This window comes from Bemisia tabaci, unplaced genomic scaffold (assembly GCF_918797505.1).
Source record: "Bemisia tabaci unplaced genomic scaffold, PGI_BMITA_v3".
Lineage (NCBI taxonomy): Eukaryota > Metazoa > Arthropoda > Insecta > Hemiptera > Aleyrodidae > Bemisia > Bemisia tabaci.
The window spans coordinates 224938-238957 of record NW_027311747.1 but is presented as its reverse complement, the minus strand read 5'-3'; the positions used below and the strand labels follow the sequence as shown (position 1 = coordinate 238957).

At 39.3% G+C, this 14020-nt stretch overlaps 1 protein-coding gene across 2 annotated transcripts; it reads right to left on the bottom strand.

Moving 5' to 3' along the window:
• Positions 1-1601: 1601 nt before the first annotated feature.
• LOC140225838 (uncharacterized) lies at positions 1602-13871 on the bottom strand. 2 transcript variants are annotated; one of them, XM_072305794.1, is made up of 4 exons: positions 13571-13871; positions 6878-6924; positions 4333-4581; positions 1602-2830 (listed from the first exon to the last, which is right to left on the bottom strand). In XM_072305794.1, exons 1-4 carry the CDS (start codon positions 13608-13610, stop codon positions 2696-2698), a joined length of 471 nt encoding a protein of 156 aa, XP_072161895.1. In that variant the 5' UTR covers positions 13611-13871; the 3' UTR covers positions 1602-2695. The 2 variants fall into 2 exon arrangements, with proteins under 2 accessions (XP_072161895.1, XP_072161894.1); XM_072305793.1 differs by lacking the exon at positions 13571-13871 and adding an exon at positions 8248-8771.
• Between the last annotated feature and the right edge of the window lie 149 nt (positions 13872-14020).

Below are 14020 nucleotides of genomic sequence, written 5' to 3'. Positions count from 1 at the left end.
TTTGGGTCGCTGATTTCATTTTACATTTCACTTTAGCAAAATTTTGACATCCTAACCGAGAAACTTGACTCAAACTTGTGATTTCTGGCGCTTATAAGACCGAAGATTTTTTTCTTCCTATTCTGACGATCAAGAACGTGTATAAAAAAATGACAAAAATGTCGACAGGACAAAATAAGGTGCTTCAACTGTAGTTTTAAGGAGCTGAATCCAAATATGACCTCCGTTTTTGTCCATCACCCTTCAATTTTCCGGAATAGTCGATTTTACTCGGCAAATGGGCATTTTCGGTGTTTTTGCAACTGTTACCCGTGCGGCATGTAGGTAAATTTCTTCTCAAATGGACGGAGTTAAACAGAAAGGAACCAAGCCACATCGGGATCGAACCGAGAAAAGAGGTTTAAAGTTTGGCTCCTGCATAAGACTCAATGTAAAAGATAAACTTCAAGTTCAATTTCTGCAAAATTTGCTCCAACAAAAACTTTGAATTTTTGGCGATAGATAGTAGAGCAATGGTTGAGTTCAAAACCACTCATAACTCAATTTTCCCAAATGTGGGTTGGTTCCTTTCTGCTTAACTCAGTCCAAATAAAATGATATTCCGATGCATTCTGAGCCACTGAGTCCGAGAATGGTCTTTGTATTTTCCCATTACCAATCATTTGTCCTGGATAAGCGACTTTTTCCTGGGAAAATTATCTTTGACGGATGTTTGTCATGCGTGCAAGTCACTTTGATAAATAATCCTGGACCCGTGGTAGTGTGTTTTTTATGTATATTTACAGCTGCAAAATCTGATTATGACCTCGGTTTATTTTTATCAGCTACCAGTAATCCGATACAGCCGACTTTTCAGAGCCTAAATGTGTACAAAGGTATTTTCGGTATCAAAGTGTATTAAAGATGCATTCTAGAAATTTTCTCGATGTGTGATACATTGACTCTTACATATTTTGACTCGCTAAACCCTATTAAGACCTTAGATTTTTCCGATCACCCCTCCTCCCAGAAAAGTCGATTTTCCTCGGAGCTTATTTGGTATTTTTGCGAAAATTTTCCCATTCTAAGTGAAAATGTGAATTGTGAACAAAGTGAAATGTGAGATATTTTATCACACATTTTACGAGTAAAACGATTAAAACTGGAATTGGACAATTTTCGCAGAATTGCGTAGTTGTTGTGCTTTCCTAATTCTGGATGCAAAAATATTTTTACCTAGTTTCACCTCGTCGTGGAAATAGGGTAACCTTTAACATGTTTTACACTCACGTGTGGAACGCAAGATCAAACTTTTTGCTCGCGTTTAGCCTGGCATCCGAAGTACTTAAAACGAAAGTGAGATTGAAGTTTCATTGATAAAAAATAAAGTGCTATGATGACGTTCGAAAAACACTTTTTTACCACTCTTTCCACTCATCCATTTTTGATCATATTGGGTGACTCAAAAATAAGCGCATATTTTTATACTATACTCTCCGAAGCCTCCTAAATTTGCATTCCTGGTAACGCTTAGTTCTAGGGTACTCTACTGGCCCAATTTTCATGCCATTTAGGCTATAGGCTAGAATGAAATCTAGAAAATTGATAAAGAACAAAGGTCATTGCGCATAAGTATTAGAGTTTTTATTTTTAATCTGAAGAGTATCCAAACACAGCTGATGATTATGATCGGACTTTAAATATCTTAGGTGAAAATAATGCATTTTTGTAATTGAAAATGTGAATACTAATCCTTAATACTCTTACAATATGGTCTACATTCATTTTTTTATTATTATTATTTTGATTTTTAATCGAGAGATTCAGGCAACATCATATTTAATTTATAAACGTTGGGGTGTTTGCAAAGGCATTGTACTACTCAAAGATATTTAATCTTCTTAAAAGTAAAGTTTTAATGGGCCTACCTCATACATTTCAGCAAATTTCATCTTTTTGGAAAACTTCCGTAATGATGTCAAAATGCGTGAGGCAGAACTAATGAAATTTTACTTTCAGAACATTCAGGAGCTCTGTTTTTAACAGCCCTATTGGCTCATGCGAAACTAAAAAACCTCCATGCGAAAATCAAACATGAGCTTTATATCTAATTTTTAAGGCAGGTTTCTACCGATGAAAAATACGTCATACATCTATGGACTTCCTCGCAAATCACATTCTTTTGAATTGTGAGGACCCCCGCAACGAAATTAATGCAATTCGTCGCCTACCTGACATAAGGGCGTAACGTCACTCTGCAATGAACCCTATCTTCCATACAATTCAATGCTTTTCCGGGCTCATCTCCGTGAGTAGCTGCGCTCTTGTGTCAGCCAAGCGACGAATTTTGACACATTTTCAATATGTGACGATGCACTCTTTTTTTCACAATATCTTAATTCCAGCCTAGAGTTATTCTCTCAGCTACCATGATGAGCGTCGCTTCCTCAACTTTCGCAGCTTATTGACTTTTTATAAAAGCTCTCATATTTAACCTTTGTCATAATATCCTTAAGGTTCAAAGAGCGCAAAGTCCAAGATTTTTCGAATCGCACCAGCTGAAGGAATTTTTCCAAGCAGTTGAGTTTCGTCAGTATATTAAACAATTATGTTAGTGGCTGAATTCCAATGTTTTTAAAGAGTGCCTTGGTCAGAAAAATACTAATTTCGATCGGGACATTATAATAAAATTGTGTCGGCCGCTAGTGCGCCTGTTTTATGGCCTTTTGTGCGGTCGTTTGCCTGTCTGTGCCGCGTCGATGAAACCTTCAACCTCTGACACATTTGGTACATACTCAGGCGTGTCCGGCACCGGGTAGCCACCAGTTGGTTCGGGATAGTTCTCCACTACCTGTCAGATCAGAAAAGCGCAACACTAAAACACTTGTTATGGTTATTGCCCATTTTCTTATATGAACCATAATTGAACCACAGTTTGCAATTGGACTACATTTTGCAATTAAGGACTATAAATTATAGCCGGTTTAAAAACGACGTATGTGCCATCAGTTTCCCTATACACACAAGTGTTTTTCCAGAAGAGCCAAAATTTATAGTTCCAAATTGCAAAATGCAGTCCAATTGTGGAACCACTATCTCCCGCCAATTTTAGAAACAATGTACGTGTCATTACATGTGCTATGAAGGTACATAATTTCATAGATGAGCCAGAAATGGTATAGCTCCCCATTTCAAAAAGTCCAAATATGACGCAACTGGGCACAATGTGCCTGGAGAGCACATAAAATTGACTACATTCTGCAATTTGGAACTTCTATCTCTGGCTCAGTTTAGAACAACGAATGTAAATTTGTATACCTATGCCAATACATGTTCCTTACGGATGAGCTAGAATGTAGCTCAAAATATCAAAACGAAGTCAAAATAACTGCGCGATTCCACCAATGTCAGGTAAAACAGGTTACTTACCATTTTCTCGAGGAAACTTACGTTCAATCTGAATCTACTGGACTTTTTCTGATCAAAGCAGTGGCGATTCTTGGAAGCTGGCAACGCTGTTCCTCCGCCATTCAAATATATGTAAAAAATCGAATCTTGGCGAGGCAGCTTGCCGCACCTAAAATCGATACTTTTACATGTATTTGAATGGAGGGAAAACAGTGTTGCCAACTTGCAAAATCGTAACTGGATGAACGTATATTTCTGCTATTTTGTGATGAGGGCTTTATAGCTGGTTCGTCGTCTCATCTAATTTTTTGGAGTCGTTGAATACCCTACATGTTCAAACTGTCAAGACTTATAATGGAGAGATGTTGCATGTGTGAGGGATTTGCGATTTGACCATTGATTCTTATGTAAAAGTTCGCGAGAAACACGATGGTGCCACTGGTTTCCTCTGAAGTCATCTCCCAAGCTCAAAAAAAGCTCTCAAAGTGAGGCCAAAATGGAGGGAATATCCCACGCTATCCTGAGAGTCCACGTCTACATCAAGACAAACTCTCCATGCAAAGATAGGGAGCTAATACATTGACAGGGCTGCCACTTTATTTGGGGACTCCAAAACTGAAAACAAGGCAACCCTGCTAATGTATTTCCTCCCTATATTCGCATGGAGAGTTTGCCTTGATGTAGAGGTGGACTCTCAGGATAACGTGGGATATTCCCTCCATTTTGGCCTCAACTTGAGATCTTTTTTTGAGCTTGGGAGATGATTTCAGAGAAAACCAGTGGCACCATCGTGTTTCTCGCCAACTTTTACATAAGAATCAATGGTCAAATCGCAAATCCCTCACACATGCAACATCTCCATTATTTTTCTTAAAAATTTTCCGTGTAAAATTTCTAGCTCGTGATATTGAAGATGGAAAAATAACATTTTTCACACACACTGACCTGTTCCCCGAGGGCATTACTAATTTCTTTTTGAAGCTCCAAGACTTCCTCGGTGATTTCCCTCCTCTTCCGGGATTCGGCTTTCGAGTCGCCAAGAATGGAGTGGAGTGGCAGGAGTTTGTCATTTTTCGCCATTTGATCTCCGCTTACGCCCTCTTTGAGTAACCCGACCCCCGCCGGCAGCCATTTCTTGAGCGAATCCGCCAGCTCGTTTGCTTGCTGCTGCTCGTCCAAGGTTGCACGCGCCGCCTTTGGGATCGCGAGAACAGGTATAAAAGTAGATGAATCAAACATCAAATGGTAGAATAATCACGGTCCTGGCAAACAGGCCTGTCGTGAACTTTAGCCAGAGCAAGAAGAAGTTTATTTTCTTGTAAGAAATGGCTCAAAAATCACGATGAGCGCATTGGGAAAGTCTGAGATACGCTCCTAATTTCACAATTTGCAAAAAAATATGGATCTCTAAACTTCCGCTTCAAAAACGATGCAACGGGATACATTAACAGTTCAAGGCCTTGTGCACACGAGCGCGGTTCGCGGAACCTAGTTCGAGGAACTTGTTCCCGGAACAAGTTTTAGCTGAGTTGAAAACTTATTCCTCCTAAACCCGGAACTTCTCCCGTACTCCGAGCTCCTAGATTTTCTTTTGATGTGAATTTGTTTTTTACGTCCTTTACATGTCTTGACATTTATTTTTGTTACTTTGGCGGCCGTAATAATCTATTATTTTGCAATAATTGTATACTTTTATTGAAGTTCCGGTTCCGGTTCGGGCGAACTCGTGTGGACAGCATCCCTCCTTTCTAGGTCAAGCTCCGAGAACTGAGCAGTTCGTCGAACAAGTTCCTCGAACCACGCTCGTGTGGACAGGGCTTTAGAGGAGTCATTGCATCCACCCCTAGCGAACTAAGATGCTACAGGCTACATGCAATATTCAACATGGTCAAAGTGAACCCGCCAAAATATAAGTGACGAGACGGGATTTTATCAACCGGCGTGTTTAAATTTACACTTTCCTTCCGTGGACAAAGACCATGGTACTTCCTCACGATTTTCCCGCGGAAGCGTCGGCCATGTTGAATATTGTGTAGCATCCTAGTGCGCAAAGGTTGGATGGATCGACTCCTCTTACGAAAAGTTCACCTGTGCCGCAGTATCGTTTTTGAAGCGGGAAGCTTATAAGAAAACGCATATACTATACGCAGGTTGTGAAGATAGGAGTGCATTTCAGACTCTCCCAATGCGCTCATCGTGATTTTTGAGCCATTTTCTGTGAGAGCTAATTCTCTTTTTTTTGTGTAGCTGAAAGTTTGCAACAGACCCATTGGCTGCTACATGGGATGATGTGTAGTACCCAAAAATGTAGGGTTTCCGTTATTTCAATTTTTTGGGTTCCTTTTTAAAATGCTTGATAAGTCACTCACTGATGAAAGAGCCGATAAGATGAATAGATGAACAGCAAAGGCACGAACAATTTCTCGACAATTTGGGGAAAAATGAGCTTTAAAAATGAGATTTTAAATTTTTGCTTACGATTTACATAGGAACAAATAGATTTTCTTTTCTTCTTTTCTCTTTCTCATTATTCTTCCTATTCTTTTTCCTCTCTTCCATCTCATTCTTTTTTCTATATTTATTTCCTTCCCCCTTCCACCGATACCGGCTGTTCACTTTGAGCAGTAGCAACTAAACTAACTCTTGGGAGATCAAATTGCATACTTAACGAATTGAAGGGATTTTGAGCGGATCCTCTAATTCGTGACCCATCAGATTGATGATTGAAAGCGCAGCGCACTTAGGTTGAAAATAGTATTGCACCTCAAGCAGCTGCTTTCACTCACTCAAGAATCTCTATTTTTATTCAATCAACCGTAATGACGGTGAATAATCTTCGTCATGAATGCATATTTCTTATGATTACTATTTTAGTTTATTTTGTTTTTTTGTCCAACTAATTTTCATGCATTTTCAGCAATTTAGCGGGCGTAGTACGCCTCTAGAAGTTCAATGATAGTCGTAAGCGCCTGCTAGTTTTACTTCCGAATTCCGATCTTGAAATTCAGCAAGGATGCGCATTGAGGTCCAGTTACACGATCAAATTGAGCCATCAAATTGGGCCTCTCATTGGTCGCATCCTCACCTCAGGTCTTTTTCCACCAATCAGAGCTTCAGTTTGATGGCTCAATTTGATCGTGTAACTGAACCTTAGTGCACCAAACTTTTTTCGGACCACCTCGCGAGGCGGTACCAAAACCACACACCAACGTTGCGATTCATAAGTCACCGAAGGAGGTACCGAACTCAAAATAAACTTGCAGCTGGGAGGTTTGGGTATTGCCGAACCTCTTAGTAAAATTCATTAATAGAGAGCCCTTTCATTTAGAGACATGCAATTTCACTTAAAAAATGTTCTGACAATGTATGGATTTAATGATGTTCTTGTTTTCACCTGTCAATACCTCAAAAAACTAAATGTGTTAATTTTTGGTATCAACGATTTTCATTAAGATTCAAAGAGAAGTTCAAAAACTTTTGTTTTACTTACAGCCCTTGTTGCGCCCTCATTGTTGATTGATAAGAGCTGGATGACATCTGAAATTTAAATCACATTATAAAAATAAATTTACTTTGAAGTCAGATGAATTAAGACAATCTTTTTAGATCAAAGGGAAACAATGATTGCGTGATTTAATTTTGCATCGTCAAACAATTGCTTCCACAATGACATTCTAGCGACCTTTGTAAAAATTACGAGTTTTTAGAAAAGAGCGTCATGTATATTCGCATGTTTATCCATGCACATTTATTTATTTATTTAATCTGCTCATTTATCTTTTAATCTACTCTATGAATCTACTACTACTATTATTAATCTACTCATTTATTTAGCTGTCACTGAAAATCGAACAAAGGAAAGAGAATCAGTGTGTCACCCTCATTTTTAAAATTGTATCGTGAGGATTTTAGTACGATTAATTACGACTTATTTTAAGGGTAAAAATCGTTCGATTTTTCAGATATATATTGTGGATCTTTATTCCTGACTTCAGTCAGACATACTGCTGATAGAGATCACGCCCAAGCAAAAATGTCCATGCGATTCGAAGCTGTCACTGTTTTGACAACGTAAGTCGGGACAACGTATGTCCCGAGAACATACGTTGCAATACATTGCAGTTGCGTAGTAAAATTATTGCTACTGCATACGAGTGTTGTGTATGTTGCCTGGTTGCCTATCTACTGGTTGGAGGCACTCTGCTTTGTGAAATACATTTAAATACAATTGTAATAAGTTGCTTTTTCTCATTGCACTGCATGTTGCCTATATTTTTGGAACATAGAACTCACTTCGTTTATTGGCTGAAATCGGCATTCAGTGACCAAATGATGTAGGAGTATTACAATTTCATGGTGAAAAAAAAATCAATTTTATTGCACTGAATCCCAATTTTATTTCATATTCTCATTGCACTGTGCTACTTGGGTTATAGGCATGTGGCTATAAACGGTTCGAGGATTATCAAAAAAGTCATGACAGAGCAACGACCAGAGATACAGATGTCCCCTACCAAGTAGCACAGTGCAACGAAAATATTGAAATTAAATTGCAATGTGATTTCAACAAAATAGTAATTTTTTACCATCAAATTGTAATATTTTTACATCATTTAGTCAATTTACGCCGATTTTAAACAATGAACAAAATGAGCTCCATTTGCCAGAAAGATATTGCAACTTATCTCAATTTCATCGCAAAAAGTTTCAATAAATGGGACCCCTTCAAATAGGAGCTAGGCAACATAAACAGCACTCAGTGCGGAATTGCAATTTTATATTATGCAATTGCTACTTATTGCAATCTGCGCTACTTGGGTAATGATTACGGGCATCTAAGGAAAGAAATCCATCACTCACCGAGGAAAACAACGGAGAGAGGCAAAAAGTGCACCAACATTCTCGAATATTAAACAGACGATATTACGCGGCCAACACCCTCTACACTATAGAAATACTTTCTTTCGAACGCAAAGGAGGAGGACAAAGAAACGCTATCTAGGCTCTTGACAGCACGACAGCTGATTGTAAGGCTCATAAAATAAAATCAATTAGAGCTCTATTTTAGAATGGATGGCACTGTTTTTATTCATTCACCGCAATTTTACGCACTGGGCTTAAACGACCGTGCAAAAATAAATAAATTACAGTGTTATCAAAAGTCGCGGCGCGTGAGGGCTGTCTCGTTCTGCAATTGTTGTGCAAGATGACCGTTCTGTCTTCTCTTTCTCGGGGGCGAGAGGGCGGAGGGGGGTCTCCAAGCCCCGCTATTTTCTTAAACGGGGGCAACGACTTAAAGATAAGGGGTATCGAAAATAAGTTCCGGTCTTTATTGCCTTCCGAGTTCCCCCGTACTTGGAAATCGTTGGCCTAATTCATGGCCCAGTGTTCTGACCGCCCACAATTGTGTTGGACGAGACCGCTTTTAATTATGAGCTGTTTTAATGTGACGTCAACTGGCAATACAAATTAGCTTTATCTCATTGTAGGTGCAAATGGACTGCACTACGCATAATACTGCAGTGCTAAGGAACAACGCCGTATGAACCTTTAGACGTTGCAATATTCCTTTCAGGAAAAAACGGAATTTACTGGAAAAAATTGTGAATATTTTCCATCAAATTTTTTGGTCAATTTTTTCACAATTAAATCTAAAATATCTTAAAATTTCAAGGAAAAATATGTGTAACTTTTCTCAAAATTACATGTTTTATTTGAGGAAATTTGGCGACTCTCGAATGTTCATTCGGCGTTTTTTCCTTAGCACGGCAGAATATCTGAACTCTTTTAAAAAAAGCAAAAGGCCCACTCTTGGTGGCGTATTCATAGTTTCATTTCTTTCATTCCACTCAAAAAAAAAACTACGGCCCTGTGACCCGGTTGCTCTGGACACTGGTGATCCCGGCGTTAACGCGCTGTGCGCCAGCTAGTACTGGACCCAGCGGCCGGTGTCCCGTGGACCCCGCGCGGCCTTCATGGCCGTAAGACCGGTTAGGAGCCGAGCGTAAGTTACGGGTTTCAGGATCGGAGCCAACCGCTTCCACGGCCGTTGGCAGTGAGGTGAGATTCAGTTTTCGGAAAATGGCGTCACCATCAGATTAAAATTGAGACGGCTACGTGTATATTCGCAGAAAATTATAATATTTTACGTCAATGTTATTCAGTGCGTGAATTTAAAGTTGCCGCCAGCCTTGAACATTTTCGGGAGCGATCGCAGCCACCACTCAGCGTTGTTTATTGAGGTTAGAATCTAGTAAATTGCTTGTCATTGTTGGTCATTGCTCATTACGTGTGTTCGTTTTTCGTTTAATTTTGGAGGTTTTCGATATATTTTCTTGATTCTGTGCGGTGCACGATTGATTCTAAAGTTCTGTGTGATAACGCTTGTCAAATACTTTCGGAAATGCGACGAGAGTGAAGTGAAAATTGTCAGTTTTACCTACACACTGAGCTCATATCCTCTCCTCCTGTAAGTTCGTTTGCAATTCACTTATTTTCCCCCTACTAAGGGAAAGAACTTAAATCCAAGAAAAGCAATCAATTACCTGCCACGCATCTTCCCACAGAGTAAATTACCGCCACACTAAAATACTGATAATGTAGACACAAGAATGTCTATTTACCGATTGCAACTTCATTGTGCCACTTTGCTTGCTCATAAGATTGGGTTGATTTTTTATTCCATTTCAATCTAATCTCTGGCTTATACTTAAATGTTTTCAATTGAGAGTAGGTAGTATTTCACTCTCCGACATCCAACACCTCCCTTCTCTGTTGCCAAAATAGCTGTCCGCCAGCGGAAGCTATAAGCCAATCTTGCCTGCGTTGATTATCCGATAAGAGCCAGTGCAAACATTGTTGCTGTGAATATCTCTCTGATTCCATATCCCAATTCTAGGAGCTCAGTGTACTGTAATAGTGGTAAAATTTTGTGTGAATCGCGCTTCAGTTTGCTGAAGGGAAGATCTACAATTTTAACAAGTGTGACAATTTTCGGTGGTATATTTCTTCGCTAATATTTTGTGGAAATTGTATCCGGTAGTTATTGCGGAGAGTTATATCTTGAAGTTTTGTCAACTTTTACTACTGAATTTACACTTTGAAATATTCTCAACCTCATTTTCAAGATTCTGAAGCTTTTCTAGTCGTAAGGAGTAAAAATCTGTAAGTACCTAGACCTACGCCTGTGCTTTTCCTTTGTTAATCATTTGGGTGATTTCCTACTTTGCATTCGTATTTTTTATTGAGGGATGAACCAGGTTTTGTTTTTGACAAATGCTGAATTCTCATTGAGTGAAAGTAATTACATTTATTGAGAACGGGCTGCCAAGTGATAAAAATGATTTTTCAATTTACATTTTTCGCTGCAATGAGTTTTAGCAATTTATCATACCTTGGACAGTCTGTTCTACATTTAAAATAGGTAGCATGAATTTTTGATCTATCTACATTTGTTCCTTCCAGTGCTTCCCCAGTGCTTTATTTATTTCTACGAAGGCTTGCAACATTAAAGTTAGGTTTTTGAAAATTTCTCTTGATATCTCTACACGATGAATAAGCTAACATTCATATGCTGATTTTCTTTCTCAATAAGCATCATCTCTTCTCTAAGATTCATCTCTTTTCTCAAATTGACTTGCTGAACTATCAGCCAAGGAGTTCAAATCTCTCTTGATATCTGAAACATGATCAACAAGCTAACGTTCATATGCTCTTTTTCTTTCTTAGACATTGAATTATCCATCACTTTCCTGAAACTAAATTGTTATGAACTATCAACAAAGAAATATATACCTATTTAAAAAGAAGGAAAGAAAAAAAATCTTGTTCAGAAATTGACACAAGATAATTCATTCAATGTTTAAAACTTTGCTGGAAAGTTTTTCTTTTCTAAGTATGTACTTTAATGGTGAATTTTCAGCTGTAGTTCCGAAAAAATCCACCACGTCGCGGACAGCGGCGGCGCGCAGAGCTCCGGCCGTCCAGCCCGTAAGTAGCGCCTAGAGCGCAAGCTGCCTATGCCGCTCGAGGCCGCGACTTACGGTTTTCATGTCCGTAGGACTCCGCATCGTCCCCGCACGTAGCAATCCGGCCGTCAGGCGCGTAGGCGAACGGTAGTGCCATATAGCCCATCCAGTCCGTGCTCCAGGTCCGCTGCTTATGGCCTCCACGGCCGGAGCTTTTTTTGAGTGTCCCTATGGAGACACCGTATTATTGGCACTCTAATTAAGTAGGGGTCAATCAGACTTTTAACGCAGTGTTATAAAAAAGACGCATTTCACACATTTTGAATTACCCTGGTAAAAATTGGCAGTAGAATCTGTGTTCCAAAATACCATAGACCTACGGCCGGCTGTAAAATTTCCAATAGCTTCTATAGCCGGTTACACAATTTCTTACAGCCTTTTATAGCCAATGGCAACCAAGCAACAGCCAGGCGATAAAGTATGTACTAAATGTTACCAATTACGGATGCTAGGACTTAGTGAGTATTTGGACTACCGCTCTCTTTTTGGGCCGTAGTATCTTGATTTATTTTGCGAGGAAAGCTCCGTACTTTTGATTTGATGGATGCCTGCCATTCCTTATATGTATATTAGAGCGCCTTCAGTTTCGTTTGATACTGTGCAGTGTGCAATACCTCTGGTGTGAAATAGTTGCTTCAAGCGCCGTGACACGCTGAGGTGCGGAAAGCGGGCAGCCAGCTGCGCGAAACGCGCATTGGCGCCTACAAACCTAACAGGGATACCACACACGTTGCGCAATGCGTGAAGTATCCCTGTTCGGTTTGTAGGCGCCAGTGCGTCGCCGCTCCGCTTTGTGTTAGGCTCTAACTTTGAATCTGGCGGAGTCAGCGTTTTTCAACTCATGATTCTGAAATGTTTGCACGCTCTGTATGGATTATTCTCATTTTAATTGATTAAAAAAAATATGTATTAAAGGAAAATATAACGTGTGTTTTGTAAATTTAAGGTGGTTCCGTATCAAACCTGATGATTTCCAAAGCACACGAATTTCTACACAATTTCTTATAGCCTTTCATAGCAGATGGCAATAAGGTGTATAGTCCGGCGATAGGAACTATAGCCCGCCTTCATAATTTTTTATCTCTTCGTATAGCCTGGCTCTGTGATTTTCTCCGCTTTCTACAGCCAGCTATATGATTTTCTATCGCCTCCTTTAGCCGGCTATAAGAATTCCTATGGTATTTTGAAACGCAGCTCCTATCGCCAATTTTTACTAGGGTAAATTTAACACAATATCCCTGACAACTAATTCTTGCAAGAAACTTAATATTTCACCACAAAAAAATAAGAGATATATCTGAAAACCCTATAATTTTAACTAAATTTAAGGTAGATGAGAACCTACATGAAAATATACAGGAGCTACCAAAGCTTTCCCTTTATAAGTATTTTGTATTAGTTAGAGGGTCTAATCATTATCATCGATTGAGAGCAGCCCGCATTTATTTTTTAAGCACATTGAATTTTTTTGGAGTAAGGAGGAAGTCGCAGAATCCCAGAAATGATGCTTTTAAAATTTCGATTCGAGAGAGCTAAAACGCGCGATAAATAATGGAGTGATGCAACTGATCCAAAAAGCAAGAACAACCCATGCTCTCATGCTAGTTTCCCTGGCCAAGAATCTGGAGCTCGGAATTATGGGTCTTTTCTCCGGGATATTTTCGTGCCTATAAAAAATTCTAAAATTTGGATGAAAGAAAGTTATAAACGCTCGAAAAATAAAGAAGTCCACTCTACTGGCTTGAAAAGTGCGTAAAATCCATGCTCCCATGGCTGAGAATAAGGAGCTTGGAATTTTGGGTCTTTCCCTCAGCGTATATTTTCGCGTTTATGGATGTTTTTAAATTTTCGATCCAAGAAAATTAAAATTGTAATGCGATTGATTCATATCTTGACGATTCAATCCATTTGATCTACTGTATTGTCAAAACAAGTTTGGCACGGATATCAGTCATGAAACTTTTCAATTGGTGCAGATATTTTTGCGCAATCCCTTAAATTTGGCAGCGTAAAAACTCTCATAACTTATTAAAAGTAGGGCCTCTCTGAGATGTATTATGCGTATACATTTGAGTCGCTGCAAACTCTGGACAAAGATGGACAAACAGAGTAGCTGAATAGGCAAAGGCTATACGTGGTTATTCAAAAGAACTTACTTGCGAGTGTGGATTTGACAGCATTCCAATAAAATTGCATTCTTTTGTCTGGAAACTACGAGATGTGGTAAAAGATATGTATCAAAACTCTCCGTTTCATCATAAACTATAGCATTGTACAGAGTAATTCTGGGAGGCTGATCAGTGGTATGCCGTGCTTTGCGATTATATCGATTGCTGTGCCATTAAACCCATAGAAAATAATCGATAAACAGCGTTTCCGCAACGTACACCTTAATAATCGATTCTTTACCATACCTTCTAAGGGGGATATATCGATAATAGATCATTCATGCTTCGCCATTAAGGCTGATGGGTCTTAAAAAACGTGCGAACCACTAGTCATGCGAGCCTGTACACCTAAAGCAGAGTCCAGATTCCTTCCCAAGGGCGGCGGGTAGAGGTCTAGGTCCTGATTTTCAGACTCACCAACGTTGGACGGTAACCACA

Coding starts and splice junctions, on each gene's coding strand:
- LOC140225838 (XM_072305794.1), bottom strand. CDS start 13,610: ATGCAATTTTATTGGAATGCTGTCAAATCCACACTCGCAA. Junction 4,582..6,877: donor ATGAGGGCGCAACAAGGGCT/GTAAGTAAAACA, acceptor GCGATCCCAAAG/GCGGCGCGTGCAACCTTGGA. Junction 2,831..4,332: donor GTAATGCCCTCGGGGAACAG/GTCAGTGTGTGT, acceptor CTGATCTGACAG/GTAGTGGAGAACTATCCCGA.